Source organism: Octopus sinensis, linkage group LG29 (assembly GCF_006345805.1).
Source record: "Octopus sinensis linkage group LG29, ASM634580v1, whole genome shotgun sequence".
NCBI lineage: Eukaryota > Metazoa > Mollusca > Cephalopoda > Octopoda > Octopodidae > Octopus > Octopus sinensis.
Window position 1 is genome coordinate 8,441,952 of NC_043025.1, and position 14,450 is coordinate 8,456,401.

General features: G+C 38.3%; 2 protein-coding genes across 3 annotated transcripts in view; both read left to right on the forward strand.

The window, feature by feature from the left end:
* Window positions 1-10,205, forward strand: part of LOC115226104 (protein-serine O-palmitoleoyltransferase porcupine-like) — a 74,422-nt gene extending 64,217 nt beyond the window's left edge. For both annotated transcript variants that reach the window (XM_029797088.2, XM_036515027.1), the window contains exons 11-14: window positions 1,150-1,213; window positions 3,321-3,406; window positions 6,526-6,630; window positions 9,910-10,205. In XM_029797088.2, the coding sequence (XP_029652948.1) occupies window positions 1,150-1,213; window positions 3,321-3,406; window positions 6,526-6,630; window positions 9,910-10,008 (354 nt within the window). In that variant the 3' untranslated portion in view covers window positions 10,009-10,205. The remainder of the gene's footprint in view (window positions 1-1,149; window positions 1,214-3,320; window positions 3,407-6,525; window positions 6,631-9,909) is intronic.
* A 2,557-nt stretch (window positions 10,206-12,762) lies between these two features.
* Window positions 12,763-14,134, forward strand: LOC118768409. Its single transcript, XM_036514797.1, has 2 exons — window positions 12,763-13,102; window positions 13,416-14,134. The coding sequence occupies exons 1-2, from the start codon at window positions 12,970-12,972 to the stop codon at window positions 14,132-14,134; spliced, it is 852 nt and encodes a 283-aa protein (XP_036370690.1). The 5' UTR covers window positions 12,763-12,969.
* Window positions 14,135-14,450: the final 316 nt, after the last annotated feature.

Below are 14,450 nucleotides of genomic sequence, written 5' to 3' on the forward strand. Positions count from 1 at the left end.
TACATCTAGCACTGATCCCTCATGGGTGGGACACTCAACAATTGGTTCAGGAGTATCTGGCAGTGAGTGTCCCACCCACGAGAAATCGGTGCTGGATGTATCGAAACAATTGTTGTTACTAATTATAAATTCTTCTGTATTCCATCTTCCGTCTTTCATTTGCCATATATATAAATATATATATATATATATAAATAGATGAGTGTATTTTTACCTTGTTAACAATTAACACGGAAAATATAAATAAATAGTTACCAGGGTAGCAAAAATCTCACAAGTAAAAATGTTGTAACTCCTTGTTTATAAAGGTAGAAACTTAGTGTTTACGTGGAATATTTTGAATAATATATGAGTAAATAAATGGAGTTTAATGCAGGTGTAAATCAAATATTTTTACTTTCGACACATGTTTCGAATATTCCACTGATACTATTCAAAAGAATAAATGGTATAAACAATGCAATCTTCTCTTCAGGAAAGTGAAAAAAACGAAACTCGTCAATACGACATTTTAGCAAAAAATGATGGGTTTGTATAGCGATAGACAGAACGCTATTAATATTGTTTAAAAAAACGTTATATGATATAACGTCATAAGTAGCTAACAGAAAGAGTAGGGATATTAATAGTGAATGTTAAATATAAAGGAAATTAAAGTCTAAACTATATATAATGATAGAGACTACTTATATGCACTAAATGTATGTTTCTGCCAATGCTTACATCTGTATGCTCGTTCTATAACCGTGTTATATATATATATATATATATATATATATACACACATTTAAGTAATGAGGGAGATAAATTCAATATGAATTTAATTAATATCAATTTAAAATCAGTAGCCTAGCATACAAAAATCTGAAAAATCAGAGAAAATTCTAATACATGTGTATATTTAAAGGGATAAAAACCACTATGTGGACAGCCATATGCTAGAAGTAGATCACCTATGATCTGTCCACATAGTGGTTTTTTGGCCCTTTAGATATATATATATATATATATATATATATATATATATATATATATACACACAACTTCTGGTCTGTTCTTCTTCTGACTCTTTCTTTCCTTCTCTTGCTCCTCCTCTGAATCACCCCCACCTCCATATCAACTCATCTGCACTACTTTCATTTGTTGCAGGGACTGAACTTTCAGCTAGCTGCTGTGCTACTATCTCTGGCCTTCTACTCATATATAGAACATGGTAAGTACGAGCACTTCGCTTCAACCTGGCAAACCCACCTTCTGCTTTTACAAAACAATAAAACAAAAAAAAAAAACTGTGAATGTGGTTGGTAAGCAAGCTACTTACCACACAGCCACTCCTGCGCCTATTATATTATATATATATAATAATAATAATATATATATAATAATTATTATTTATGGGAATATAAATCCATACTTACAGGGAAAAAAAAATTCAATTTAGAAATACTAAATCAAATTTCACACAATATAATATATATATATAAAATTAGAAAAAAACCCACCTTTTATCAATTCAAAATGAACAATTAAATTACACCATCTAGAAAATTACATATAATAGAAATATTAAAATTAAAATAACAATAAAATATCAATGATTAAGTAAATTTCAAAAAAAATAATAAAAACGTATATTCTACCAATTATATACATTTAATTTATTTGTTTTTTTGCAATTTACTTAATCATTGATATTTTATTGTTATTTTAATTTTAATATTTCTATTATATGTAATTTTCTAGATGGTGTAATTTAATTGTTCATTTTGAATTGATAAAAGGTGGGTTTTTTCTAATTTTTATATATATATCATCATCATAATCATCATCGTCACACACATAAGATAATAAAATGAATGGTTTACACTTGGTAGCTTACTGGTAAAGCACAGTCACTCTCACTGTAATTGTTATCATCATCATCATCGTTGTTTAACATCCGCTTTCCATGCTAGCATGGGTTGGATGATTTGACTGCAGTCTAACGAACCAGATGGCTGCACTAGGCTCCAATCTGATCTGGCAAAGTTTCTACAGTTGGATGCCCTTCCTAATGCCAACCTCTCCAAGAGTGTAGTGGGTGCTTTTACATGCCACTGGCACGAGGGCCAGTCAAGCGGTACTGGCAACAGCCATGCTCAAATGGTGTTTTTTACGTGCCACCTGCACAGGGTCATTGGATTTAAATTACAAAAGCTTGTTCAACACTTTTGCCCCTCTCTCGGTTGCCATAGTAAGTTCAATCAACAGGCATTGCACGATGACTAGTATTGTTTTGACAGCAAGTTTTATGCCAGAGTATTTTTCTCCCAGGAGAGCAGCATTCCCACAGCTTTGACAAAACTAATGGGAGCATACACATGTACATTCATACGTACTTACATCTATATGTACATATATACCTATTTCTTTACTACCCACAAGGGGCTAAACCCAGAGGGGACAAACAAGGACAGATAAACGGATTAAGTCGATTATATCGACCCCAGTGCGTAACTGGTACTTAATTTATCGACCCCGAAAGGATGAAAGGCAAAGTTGACCTCAGCAGAATTTGAACTCAGAATGTAACGGCAGACGAAATACCGCTAAGCATTTTGCCCGACGTGCTAACGTCTCTGCCAGCTTGCCACCTTATACGTACATATATACAGACCTATATATGTACATGCGTACATACATACAACATACATGCGTAGAGGCACATGGCCTAGTGGTTAGAGCAGCGGACTCGCAGTCGAGAGATCGCGGGTTCGAATCTCAGACCAGGCGATGTGTGTGTTTATGAGCGAAACACCTAAGCTCCACGCGGCTCCAGCAGAAGGTAATGACGAACTTCTGCTGATTCTTTTGCCACATCTTTCTCTCACTCTTTCCTCCTGCATCTTTCTGCTCACCTGCGATGGACCAGCGTCCTGAACAGGTGGGGAACCTATACGCCAAGGGAACCGGGAAACCGGCCCTTATGAGCCAGGCATGGCTCGAGAAGGAACAAACAAACAACAGTGGACATGCGGTCGAGGGATCGCTGGTTCGAATCTCAGACCGGGCGACGTGTGTGTTTATGAGCGAAACACCTAAGCTCCACGCGACTCCAGCAGAAGGTAATGACGAACTTCTGCTGACTCTTTCGCCACAACTTTCTCTCACTCTTTCCTCTTGCATCTCACCTGCGACAGACCAGCGTCTTGACTAGGTGGGGAACCTATATGCCAAGAAACCGGGAAACCGGCCCTTATGAGCCTTCCTCGAGAAGGAACAAACAACATACATAAATATATCTTTACCCCCCTCTCTCTCTCTTTTATGTCTCTTTACAGTTTTCAGACAGAAGCTGGCTAAAATATATGATGCCTGTATCTTGGCCAAAAAATGTAAAGACAACTGCAGCCATTCTGCTAAATGGGTGAGTATCTATCGGGGATTCTGGTGAACTGGTAGAAAGGGTTTTGCTAGTTCTACTCTGGTTCCTCCCAGTGGTTTTCGTTTTTACAAAGGAGTTCCTTAGTAGGGACACAGTCATTGGTTTCCTTTTTAACTGTTTCCTTTTTAACTGTTACTTGTTTCAGCCACTGGACCGCGGCCGTGCTGGAGCACCGCCTTGTGTTTAGTTGAACAAATTTACCCCAGTATTTTTAAAGTCTGGTACTTATTTTATCAGTCTCTTTTGCCGAACCGCTAAGTTACGTGGTCATCAACACTATTGTGCTTACAACCCACCATTGCTTGACAACCAAAGACACACACACACACACACATATATATGTATGATACTGCTCTACATCTTAGAATATGTTTCTTCTTTCGGGTTTACGTTTTTTACAAATGATATATATATTTTTTAATAATATATTATTATTATTATTATTAATATAAGGAGATTAATATCCAAACTCATCATAAAGATATATCCGTGTAAAAATACTTATATATATATATATATATATATATATACTAGCAGTATCGCCCGGCGTTGCTCGGGTTTGTAAGGGAAATAACTATATAAGCATTTTTAGAGATGTAAAGTATAATAGCCATCTCAATATGGCTAACCACAAGGGGTGGGGATTACTGTAGCTTTTTACGTTCTGAGATTTAATAATACATTTTTAGAGAGTTACTTCCCTTATATAAACCAAGCAAAAATGCATTAAAAATGCAGAAAAATTATGGTAAATTTTTTTTTAAATCGTAGACTCATCGTAGACTCATGCTAATACCCAGAAGGGCTCGATATGAATCACAACTATAAGATACCCGGTTTTGGTTAAACTGCACCGCAAAATGTGGGAGTAGTTACGAATCTAAATCGTAGGAGACAGACACCACACGACCTCACTTTTATATATATATATATAGATATATATAAATAAATATAAAAATATATGTAAATATGTATAAATGTAAGTATAATGTATAAATAAATTTGATATCTTAAAAGTTTTGAATTAATTATTTAAGCATCTTACGATTGTTTCGCAGAAGAGTTGTCCCTATAATGAAGTCCTATATTGATAAGCATTTATAGACAACTAGTCTATAGTGCCAAAGATCCCTGCAATGCCATCACGCTTCAGGACCCGCTTCTGCAACAGCCTGGGTTTCAAGGGCCCACAGCTTTTTAATATTCTCCCAAAGAGTCTGAGGAACTTGCACAAAGTAGATGTAGCGGTTTTTAAATCAAAGCTGGACATCTTCCTGTCGAGAGTCCCAGATGAACCTACCTCACGGCAAGAGGTGCAAATGAGAGTAGCAATATCAAACTCCATTCTTCACCAAATGCCACATATTAGAGGAGGCTCTTAGTAATAACAGTGTAGCACAAAACGGCGGTGCATCAGCATGGCCGCAGCTCTGAGCTGAAACAAGAAAAACGAAAAACGATAAAACTCTTCTGCTCTTCAGAGATATAAACTATGAATATTGTATAATATATTGAATGATAGATTTTTTATAAAAAATTTGAAGTAAAACTGTAAAATGGTAAAGTATAATAGCCCCCCCATCTCAATATGGCTAACCACAAAGGTTGGTGTTACTGTAGCTTTTTAGCCTCAGGAGACCATCGTCTCCAGCTGGCTCTAGGCACACTATCTGTGCCCTTATGGTATTTGCAAAGGGAGGCCATCCCTTTCTCGTAAGCCTAAGTGATACGCACCGGACCGCGGTTTCGAGGTTATTGCCTCTTATCAACGGGCGGTAATCACCGGATCACGATGAAAGAGAAAGCCTGTATGCAAATATATAAGAGTTTTTCTAGTAACTTCTGTCACTGATTTCGAAAAACTGTCTGCGGTGTTTGTTTGAAATATAAATTAAAAATTAAAAATTACTACTTGGTTATTTTTCTGCAGTAATATGTATGTATGTAGATATATATATATATATATATATATTGAAGGCTAAACCCTTCAATGCTATGCCCCAGTATGGCCACAGTCCAGTATGAGACATGGACACTGTCTGAGGCCCTTAGGAGCAACCTGAACTCCTTTGATAGAGAGAGAGATAGATGGCTAGATGTGATGAGCTTCTTTCTGTTTCCATCTACCAAATCCACTCAAAAAGCTTTGGTCTGCCTGAAGCCATGGTCGAAGACGCTTGCTGAAAATGCCATGCCGTGGAACTGAACCTGGAACCATGAAATATTTTGTTTGGGTGCCCTACCAATTCTGTTAATCCAGTGTCTTCATATTAGAGATTATTATCTCTTATATAAAATCCATTCTGTCTGTGTGTGTGTCTTCTAGGATCTCGGGCATCCTCCATCCGATTGTGCTCAAATTTGATATGTAGATACCGACGGTATCAGGGCATGTATAATTCTTGAAAAAATTACGAAAATCGATTCCAGGCGAGAACGCGATCAATAAAGCCACGGGAAATAATTTTTGGGGGGAATAGAAAAAAATTCTATCTTTATTTCTTCTTTTGCTGGTGTCTCAAATTTAGGTTAAATCAGTGTTTCTCAAAGGGGAGGCCTATGGGACGGACGGACAAGTTGTTTTGAGAAAATTTGGTTTAAATGTTTGACAACTCAGCACCGTCCATTGGACAGGGGGGCATTTTGCTCTTCTATTATATAAAATCCATTCTGTCTGTGTGTGTGTCTTCTAGGATCTCGGGCATCCTCCATCCGATTGTGCTCAAATTTGATATGTAGATACCGACGGTATCAGGGCATGTATAAGTCTTTAAAAAATTACAAAAGTCAATTCCAGGTGAGAATGCGATCAATAAAGCCGTGGGAAATCATTTTTCTTTGGAATAGAAAAGAAGTCTATCTTTATTTCTTCTTTTGCTGGTGTCTCAAATTTAGGTTAAATCAGTGTTTCTCAAATGGGACGGACGGGCAAGTTGTTTTGAGAAAATTTGGTTTAAATGTTTGACAACTCAGTACCATCCATTGGACGGGGGGGGGGGGCGTTTTGCTCATTGATTCATAATTTTAGTGTAAGGTCTCAAATGTTAGTTGAGAAGGGTGTTTGTGACTGGTCCTTCATGTGAATTTCTCTCTTTTTCCAGAACAATCCATATGTCCTGATAACCAATCTGGCGTTTGGTCTCTTATCAATCTTTCACCTGGCCTACCTTGGTCTTATGTTTGACAGCAGCTCTCAAGAAGAGAAGGTAAGTATTCAGCTAGTCTCTCTCTCTCTCTCATATATATTACTCTTTACTCTCTTTTACTTGTTTCAGTCATTTGACTGTGGCCATGCTGGAGCACCGCCTTTAGTCGAGCAAATCGACCCCGGGACTTATTCTTTGTAAGCCTAGTACTTATTCTATCGGTCTCTTTTGCCGAAACGCTAAGTGACGGTGACGTAAACACACCAGCATCGGTTGTCAAGTGATGTTGGGGGACAAACATATATACACACACACACACACACACACATATATATATATATACATATATACGACGGGCTTCTTTCTGTTTCTGTCTACCAAATCGACTCACAAGGCTTTGGTCGGCCCGAGGCTATAGTAGAAGACACTTGCCTAAGGTGCCACACTGTGGGACTGAACCCGGAACCATGTGGTTGGTAAACAAGCTACTTACCACACAGCCACTCCTATGCCTATATATATATATATATATATATATATTATTATATTATATTATATTATATATGTGTGTAAGTTATAAATGACAAGAGAAATAGTATGATAAAAATTAATTTAGCTATAAGAAAATTCAAATATCAAGACAAATTGTTTCGTAACTTAAGCATGTAAAGATAATTTATTTTATTATATTTAATAATAAATAAATTACTTACCTGTCTGTGTTAATACAAATAATCCTTTAAAACAATGCAGAAATGAAGCTACATCCTCAGGTGAACTCTTAATTTCTGTATTGTTTTAAATGACTTTTTGCATAAATGCAGACAGGTGAGTAATTTATTGATTATCTTTATATATAAAATTCAAGTTGTGTGTGTGTGTGAGAGTCTGTCTCCTCCGATTTAGATTCCTAATTACTCCCACATTTTGCGGTGCAGTTTAACCAAAAGTGGGTATCTTATAGTCGTCATTCATATCGAGCCCTTCTGGGTATTAGCGCGCGTCTACAATGAGTCTACAATTTAAAAAAAAAAAAATTTACCATAATTTTTCCGCATTTTTAATGATTTTTGCTCGGGTTATATAAGGGAAGTAACTCTCTAAAAATGCTTATAGTTATTTCCCTTACAAACCCAAGCAACGCCGGGTGATACAGCTAGTTAAATATAATAATACAAATTATCTTTACATGCTTTAAGTTACGAAACAATTTGTCCATATATTTGAATTTTCTTATAGTTAAATAAATTTTATCATACTATATTTCTCTCATCCTTTATAACTTTATAAACTCCTTATCATTTTCTTTTGTACCATACTGTATTTTCTATATGTCTCCAGTAATTCATATATCTAAAAAGAAGTATACTCTAATACATTAGAACAGTAATGCAGTTTTTGAGAAATTAAAAGTTATGATTGGTCAGAGAGTGACCATTGGGTTCACACCTATAAAGCACTTACCTGTATAGGTGACTTGGCTGTCTATGCTGCTAAACGCTTTATAGGTGCAAAACCAATAGTCACTCTATGACTGGCCATGACTTTTAATTTCCATATATATATATATATATATTAATAATATAAGGGTCAATAATTATTAATTTCAAAAATTAATAATTACTAGCAGTATCGCCCGGCGTTGCTTGGGTTTGTAAGGGAAATAACTATATAAGCATTTTTAGAGAGTTATAGCCAAAAAATGCATTTAAAATGGAAACAAAATTATGGTAAATTTTTTTTTAAATCGTTGACTCATCGTAGACATTTTTAGAGAGTTACTTCCCTTATATAGTAGCGAAAAAATGCATTAAAATGGAAAAAAAATTATGGTAAATTTTTTTTTAAATCGTTGACTCATCGTAGACATTTTTAGAGAGTTACTTCCCTTATATAATAGCGAAAAAATACATTAAAATGGAAAAAAAATTATGGTAAATTTTTTTTTTAAATCGTAGACTCATCGTAGACGAGCGTAAATACCCAGAAGGGCTCGATATGAATCACGACTATAAGATACCCGATTTTGGTTAAACTGCACCGCAAAATGTGGGAGTAGTTAGGAATATAAATCATAGGAGACAGACACACAACCTCTCTTTTATATATAAAGATTACCAAGTAGTTTAGTATGGAAATAGAACCATTATCGGTAGGAACTTTTACAAAAAGTTCTTTATATATATATATATATATATTATATATATATATATATATATTATATATATATATATATATATATATATAATTAGGGTTATATTTTAAGGGCTAAGAACCACTATGTGGACAGCCATATGCTAGAAATAGATCACCTACGATCACACTACAAAGAAAGAAAGAAAGAATGTTCTCTAGAGAAAATTCAGCGGACACCAGAACAATAGGCGGGCAAGACAGATGAAAATTATATAAAAATCAAGAATTAATCGCAGACCGGTTTCGTCTAGCCCTTAAAATATACACATGTATTAGAATTTTATCTGATTCTTCAGATTCTTGTATGCTAGGCTACTGGCTTTAAATTGATATTAATTAAATTAATATTCAATTTATCTCCCTCATCATTTAAATGTTTAATTAGGGTTATATATATATATACTCTCTTTTACTTGTTTCAGTCATTTGACTGCGGCCATGCTGGAGCACCGCCTTTAGTCGAGCAACTCGACCCCGGGACTTATTCTTTGTAAGCCCAGTACTTATTCTATCGGTCTCCTTTGCCGAACCGCTAAGTGACGGGGACGTAAACACGCCAGCATCGGTTGTCAAGCAATGCTAGGGGGACAAGCACAGACACATACATACAGCAGGAGTGGCTGTGTGGTAAGTAGCTTGCTTACCAACCACATGGTTCCGGGTTCAGTCCCACTGCATGGCATCCTGGGCAAGTGTCTTCTATTATAGCCTCGCGCCGACCAAAGCCTTGTGAGTGGACTTGATAGACAGAAACTGAAAGAAGCCTATCGTATATATGTATATATATATATATATATATATATATATATATGTATGTTTGTCCCCCTAGCATTGCTTGACAACCGATGCTGGTGTGTTTATGTCCCTGTCACTTAGTGGTTCGGCAAAAGAGACCGATAGTATAAGTACTGGGCTTACAAAGAATAAGTCCCGGGGTCGAGTTGCTCGATTAAAGGCGGTGCTCCAGCATGGCCGCAGTCAAAATGACTGAAACAAGGAAAAGAAAAAAAATACCTAGACACACATACATATTTGTGTTTTATGTTTCACGTGTATACATGTATGTATGTCTGATTAAATGTGTCTGTAAGTTAATCCAGTAAAAAACCTCGCTCACTTCTCCAAACCCTTTTCTATTTTCAGGGCTACGACATGCGGCACACACTGGACAAATGGTCGTCCCTGGGCTTCCTTAGCCACTGGGTGGCATCTGGGACCTTCCTCTTTCACCTCTTGATATGAGAATGTCATCGTCTTACTGCAGATAACCATATTCGTCCTCCCCTTCTTCTCTCCCCCACTTTACTGCTTCACCATCATCATCATCACCATCACCACCAACATCATCCTTGTTAGAAACTTCACATCTTCTGGCCGGTTAGAAGCATACGGCCTGGGCTCTTTTGCACTGGGGGTGCAAATGAAAACATCTGATAAAACAAAAAACGAAAGAAACCATCGTTACAGTTAATCAGGCGTACATGGTTGTGTTATATCAAATCAATTGGAAATTGCTCAAAAAGTATAGGCCATGTTTTAACGGCAACGGCAGGTGCAGGCTCTACCTGGGAAGAGAATTATCTTAAAGAATTCACTTCACTGGAGGCCTTGTTGAAACCACAACTTCACATTTTCTCTTTTATGTCAGCTTAAACTAATCCGCTCCTCTCCACTCCCTGAAAGCTGGACTAAATTGTCCTTTATGTGGTATTTTGTTGCATCAATGTAATTGATTTGTCCCCTCCTGCAAAGTGTCTGCCCCTTGTTTGCAAAATCTGAAACCATTATTATTATTATCATTATCACTAGCTGACCCTGTGTCGTCAAAAATGACGGCTGATCGTAGTATTTCATATATAGATAAGGTACATAATAATTCTAGATACAAGCATTCACATACTTCCCTTGTACATGTACACACATAAACTCGGAGTTGAAATGCTGTTTGATTTTTCTTTTCAGCATTGAACATTCACCATCGCATTTCCATTACACACACACACATTCACATACCTTCCTTTTACATACATACACATATACTCACACAGAGTTGAAATGCTGATATTTTTTTTTATCACCCCTTCCTTTCTCCGTTGCTATTACTTTCTCTCACTCCATCTCAGTCACAGCTATTACTCTCACTACTTCTCCTTCACTGAATTACTATTTTCTCTCTCCTCTCCCTTCACTTATACTACTCTTACTCCTACTCCGTCCTACTCCTACTCTGTGATCTTGAACAAATATATATACATATATATATACACAAATATATAAAAATACTACAATCATTATTATATTAGGAAATTATTATTATTCAGATGGTAAGCTGGCAGAATCGTTAGCACACTGGGCAAAATGCTTAGCAGTATTTCGTGTATCTGAGTTCAAATTCTGTTGAGGTTGGCTTTGCCTTTCATCCTTTCAGGGTCAATAAAATAAGTACCAGTTATGTACTGGGGTCGATGTAATCGACTTATCCCCTCCCCCAAATTTGCTGGCCCTGTGCCAAAATTTGAAATCATTATTATTATTATTATTACTCTTTTACTTGTTTCAGTCATTTGACTGCGGCCATGCTGGAGCACCGCCTTTAATCGAGCAAATCGACCCTGGGACTTATTCTTTTATAAGCCCAGTACTTATTCTCTCGGTCTCTTTTCCCGAACCGCTAAGTAACGGGGACGTAAACACACCAGCATCGGTTGTCAAGCAATGCTAGGGGGACAAACACAGACACACAAACATACACGCACACACACATATATATATACATATATACGACGGCTTTCTTTCAGTTTCCGTCTACCAAATCCACTCACAAGGCACTGGTCGGCCCAGGCCTATAGCAGAAGACACTTGCCCAAGGTGCCACGCAGTGGGACTGAACCCGGAACCATGTGGCTGGTTAGCAAGCTACTTACCACACAGCCACTCCTTAGCATTGACAGTGGATGGTTGAATTGGAAGAGTTTAAAACAAGATACCTTGTGGTATTTTATTTTGTTTCCCTTTCCTTATCGGTTTCGTAGGACAGTGGCCAGGCTAGGTGCTGAGGTTTTTTTTTTCCCCTGCCCATTAGGGCTTGAGCTTCCTCCAGTAATCGACTGGGGGTACTTTTACTGACCCAAAGAAGATGGACGGCAAAGTCCACCCTGGCAGGAACCTAACTCGGGATATGAAAGGGACAAAAAACTGAATGAAGATCAGATTGAGATTTGAACAACACAAGGACGTAACTGAATAAGGTATTTTGTTATTTGGCGACGACCTGGCAGAATCGTTAGTACGCCAGGTGAAATGCTTAGCGGTATTTCGTCTGCCATTACGTTCTGAGTTCAAATTCCGCCGAGGTCGACTTTGCCTTTTATCCTTTCGGGGTTGATAAATTAAGTACCAGTTACGCACTGGGGTCATTATAATCGACTTAATCCGTTTGTCTGTCCTTGTTTGTCCTCTCTGTGTTTAGCCCCTTGTGGGTAGTAAAGAAATAGGTATTTTGTTATTTGTTTGGTTGCTCAACCGACCAATTCTGCCCTCCATCATCTCTTTCTTCTATTTTCTTTATGAGTTGAAATAACAGCAGAGTTGCAGTCAGGTTTTCAAGCTGAGGGGATGGAAACTCTATTTGACTTTTTTCTCTGCCCCCTGGTGAAGGATTGAATCCAAAACGTTGGATATTCCCCTCCTCACGGCAATTTCACTGGACTTTTTTTTCTATATTTCTTTTAAAGCCACAATGCACTTTTGCTTTGTTTTAGCCTTTGAACGACACCCTGCCCCCACTAGCTAGTCAGGCGGGCCAACATTCCTCCTGATGAGAAATGGAGTGTTTTGCTCAAGAACACAATGTGTTGCCCAGCCTGGGAATCGAACCCACGATCTTGCAATCATAATTACAACTCCCTACTGACGAGGCCATGCGCCTTCACACACATACACATGGGATTGGGGTTGTGTCTTCCCTCTTTTGTTATCCTTTCACAGAGGAGTTGAGGTAAGGGGTCTGTGAAATGCATACCTGTAATATACTTGGGAGATTATAATCAACTTATCCTCTCCCCATTCTACTGTTCAACAAATTTGGATTTTTCCCCACCGCCATCCACCCTCATATACAGTGACACCCTACAAATTCCTGTTCCATCACCATCCACCCTCATATACGAATTTACCCAACAAAATCTGTATTTTTTCCTTCACATGCACCCCCATCCAGCTACCCCTTACAAACCAGTATTGCTCTACCCTTCATTGCCATCCATCCCTTACAAACCTGCATTGCTCTCACTCATCACCACCAGCCACCCTTTACAAACCTGCATTGCTCCATCCTTCAACACATCCACCCTTACAGCCAACCATCCTTTCCACACCTATATTGCTCCACTCCTTGTCACAATCCACCCCTTACAAACCTGCATTGCTCCACCATCATATCAAGATACCCCTTGCAAACCCATATTGCTCCATCCTTCAACATATCCACCCTTATAGCCAAACCATCCTCTCCACTCCTTGTCACAATCCACCCTTATATCCAGCCACCCCTTACAAACCTGCATTGCTCCACGATCATATCAAGGTACCCCTTGCAAACCCACATTGCTCCATCCTTCAACACATCCACCCTTATATCCAACCATCCGTTTCAAACCTGTATTGCTCCACTCCTTGTCACAATCCACCCTTATATCCAACCACCCCTTACAAACCTGCATTGCTCCACGATCATATCAAGGTACCCCCCCTTGCAACCCACAATTCTTCATTCTTCATCACATCCACCCTTATAGCCAACCATCCGTTTCAAACCTGTATTGCTCCACTCCTTGTCACAATCCACCCTTATATCCAACCACCCCTTACAAACCCTGCTTGCTCCACGATCATATCAAGGTACCCCTTGCAAACCCACATTGCTTCATTCTTCATCACATCCACCCTTATAGCCAACCATCCGTTTCAAACCTGTATTGCTCCACTCCTTGTCACAATCCACCCTTATATCCAACCACCCCTTACAAACCTGCATTGCTCCACGATCATATCAAGGTACCCCTTGCAAACCCACATTGCTTCATTCTTCATCACATCCACCCTTATAGCCAACCATCCGTTTCAAACCTGTATTGCTCCACTCCTTGTCACAATCCACCCTTATATCCAACCACCCCTTACAAACCTGCATTGCTCCACGATCATATCAAGGTACCCCTTGCAAACCCACATTGCTTCATTCTTCATCACATCCACCCTTATAGCCAACCATCCGTTTCAAACCTGTATTGCTCCCTCCTTTCACTTCCCACACTCCCCCTATATCCAACCCCCCTTACAAACACCTGCATTGCTCCACGCATATTAAGGTACCCCTTGCAAACCCAAGCATTGCTTCATTCTTCATCACACATCCACCTTATAGCCACCATCTGTTTCAAACCTGTATTGCTCCACTCCTTGTCACAATCCACCCGTATATCCAACCACCCCTACAAACCTGCATTGCTCCACTCATATCAAGGTAACCCCTTGCAAACCCACATTGCTTCATTCTTCATCACATCCCCCTATAGCCAACCATCCGTTCAAAACCTGTATTGCTCCACTCCTTGTCACAATCCACCCTTATATCCAACCACCCACCCCACAAACCTGCATTGCTCCACGATCATACAAGGTAC

Excerpts from the sequence above, each read along its gene's own strand:
- LOC118768409 (XM_036514797.1), top strand. The coding sequence starts at position 12,970 with ATGCACCCCCATCCAGCTACCCCTTACAAACCAGTATTGCTCTACCCT. Across the intron at positions 13,103-13,415 it reads AACCTGCATTGCTCCATCCT|TTTCAAACCTGTATTGCTCC; the intron begins TCAACACATCCA and ends TCCAACCATCCG.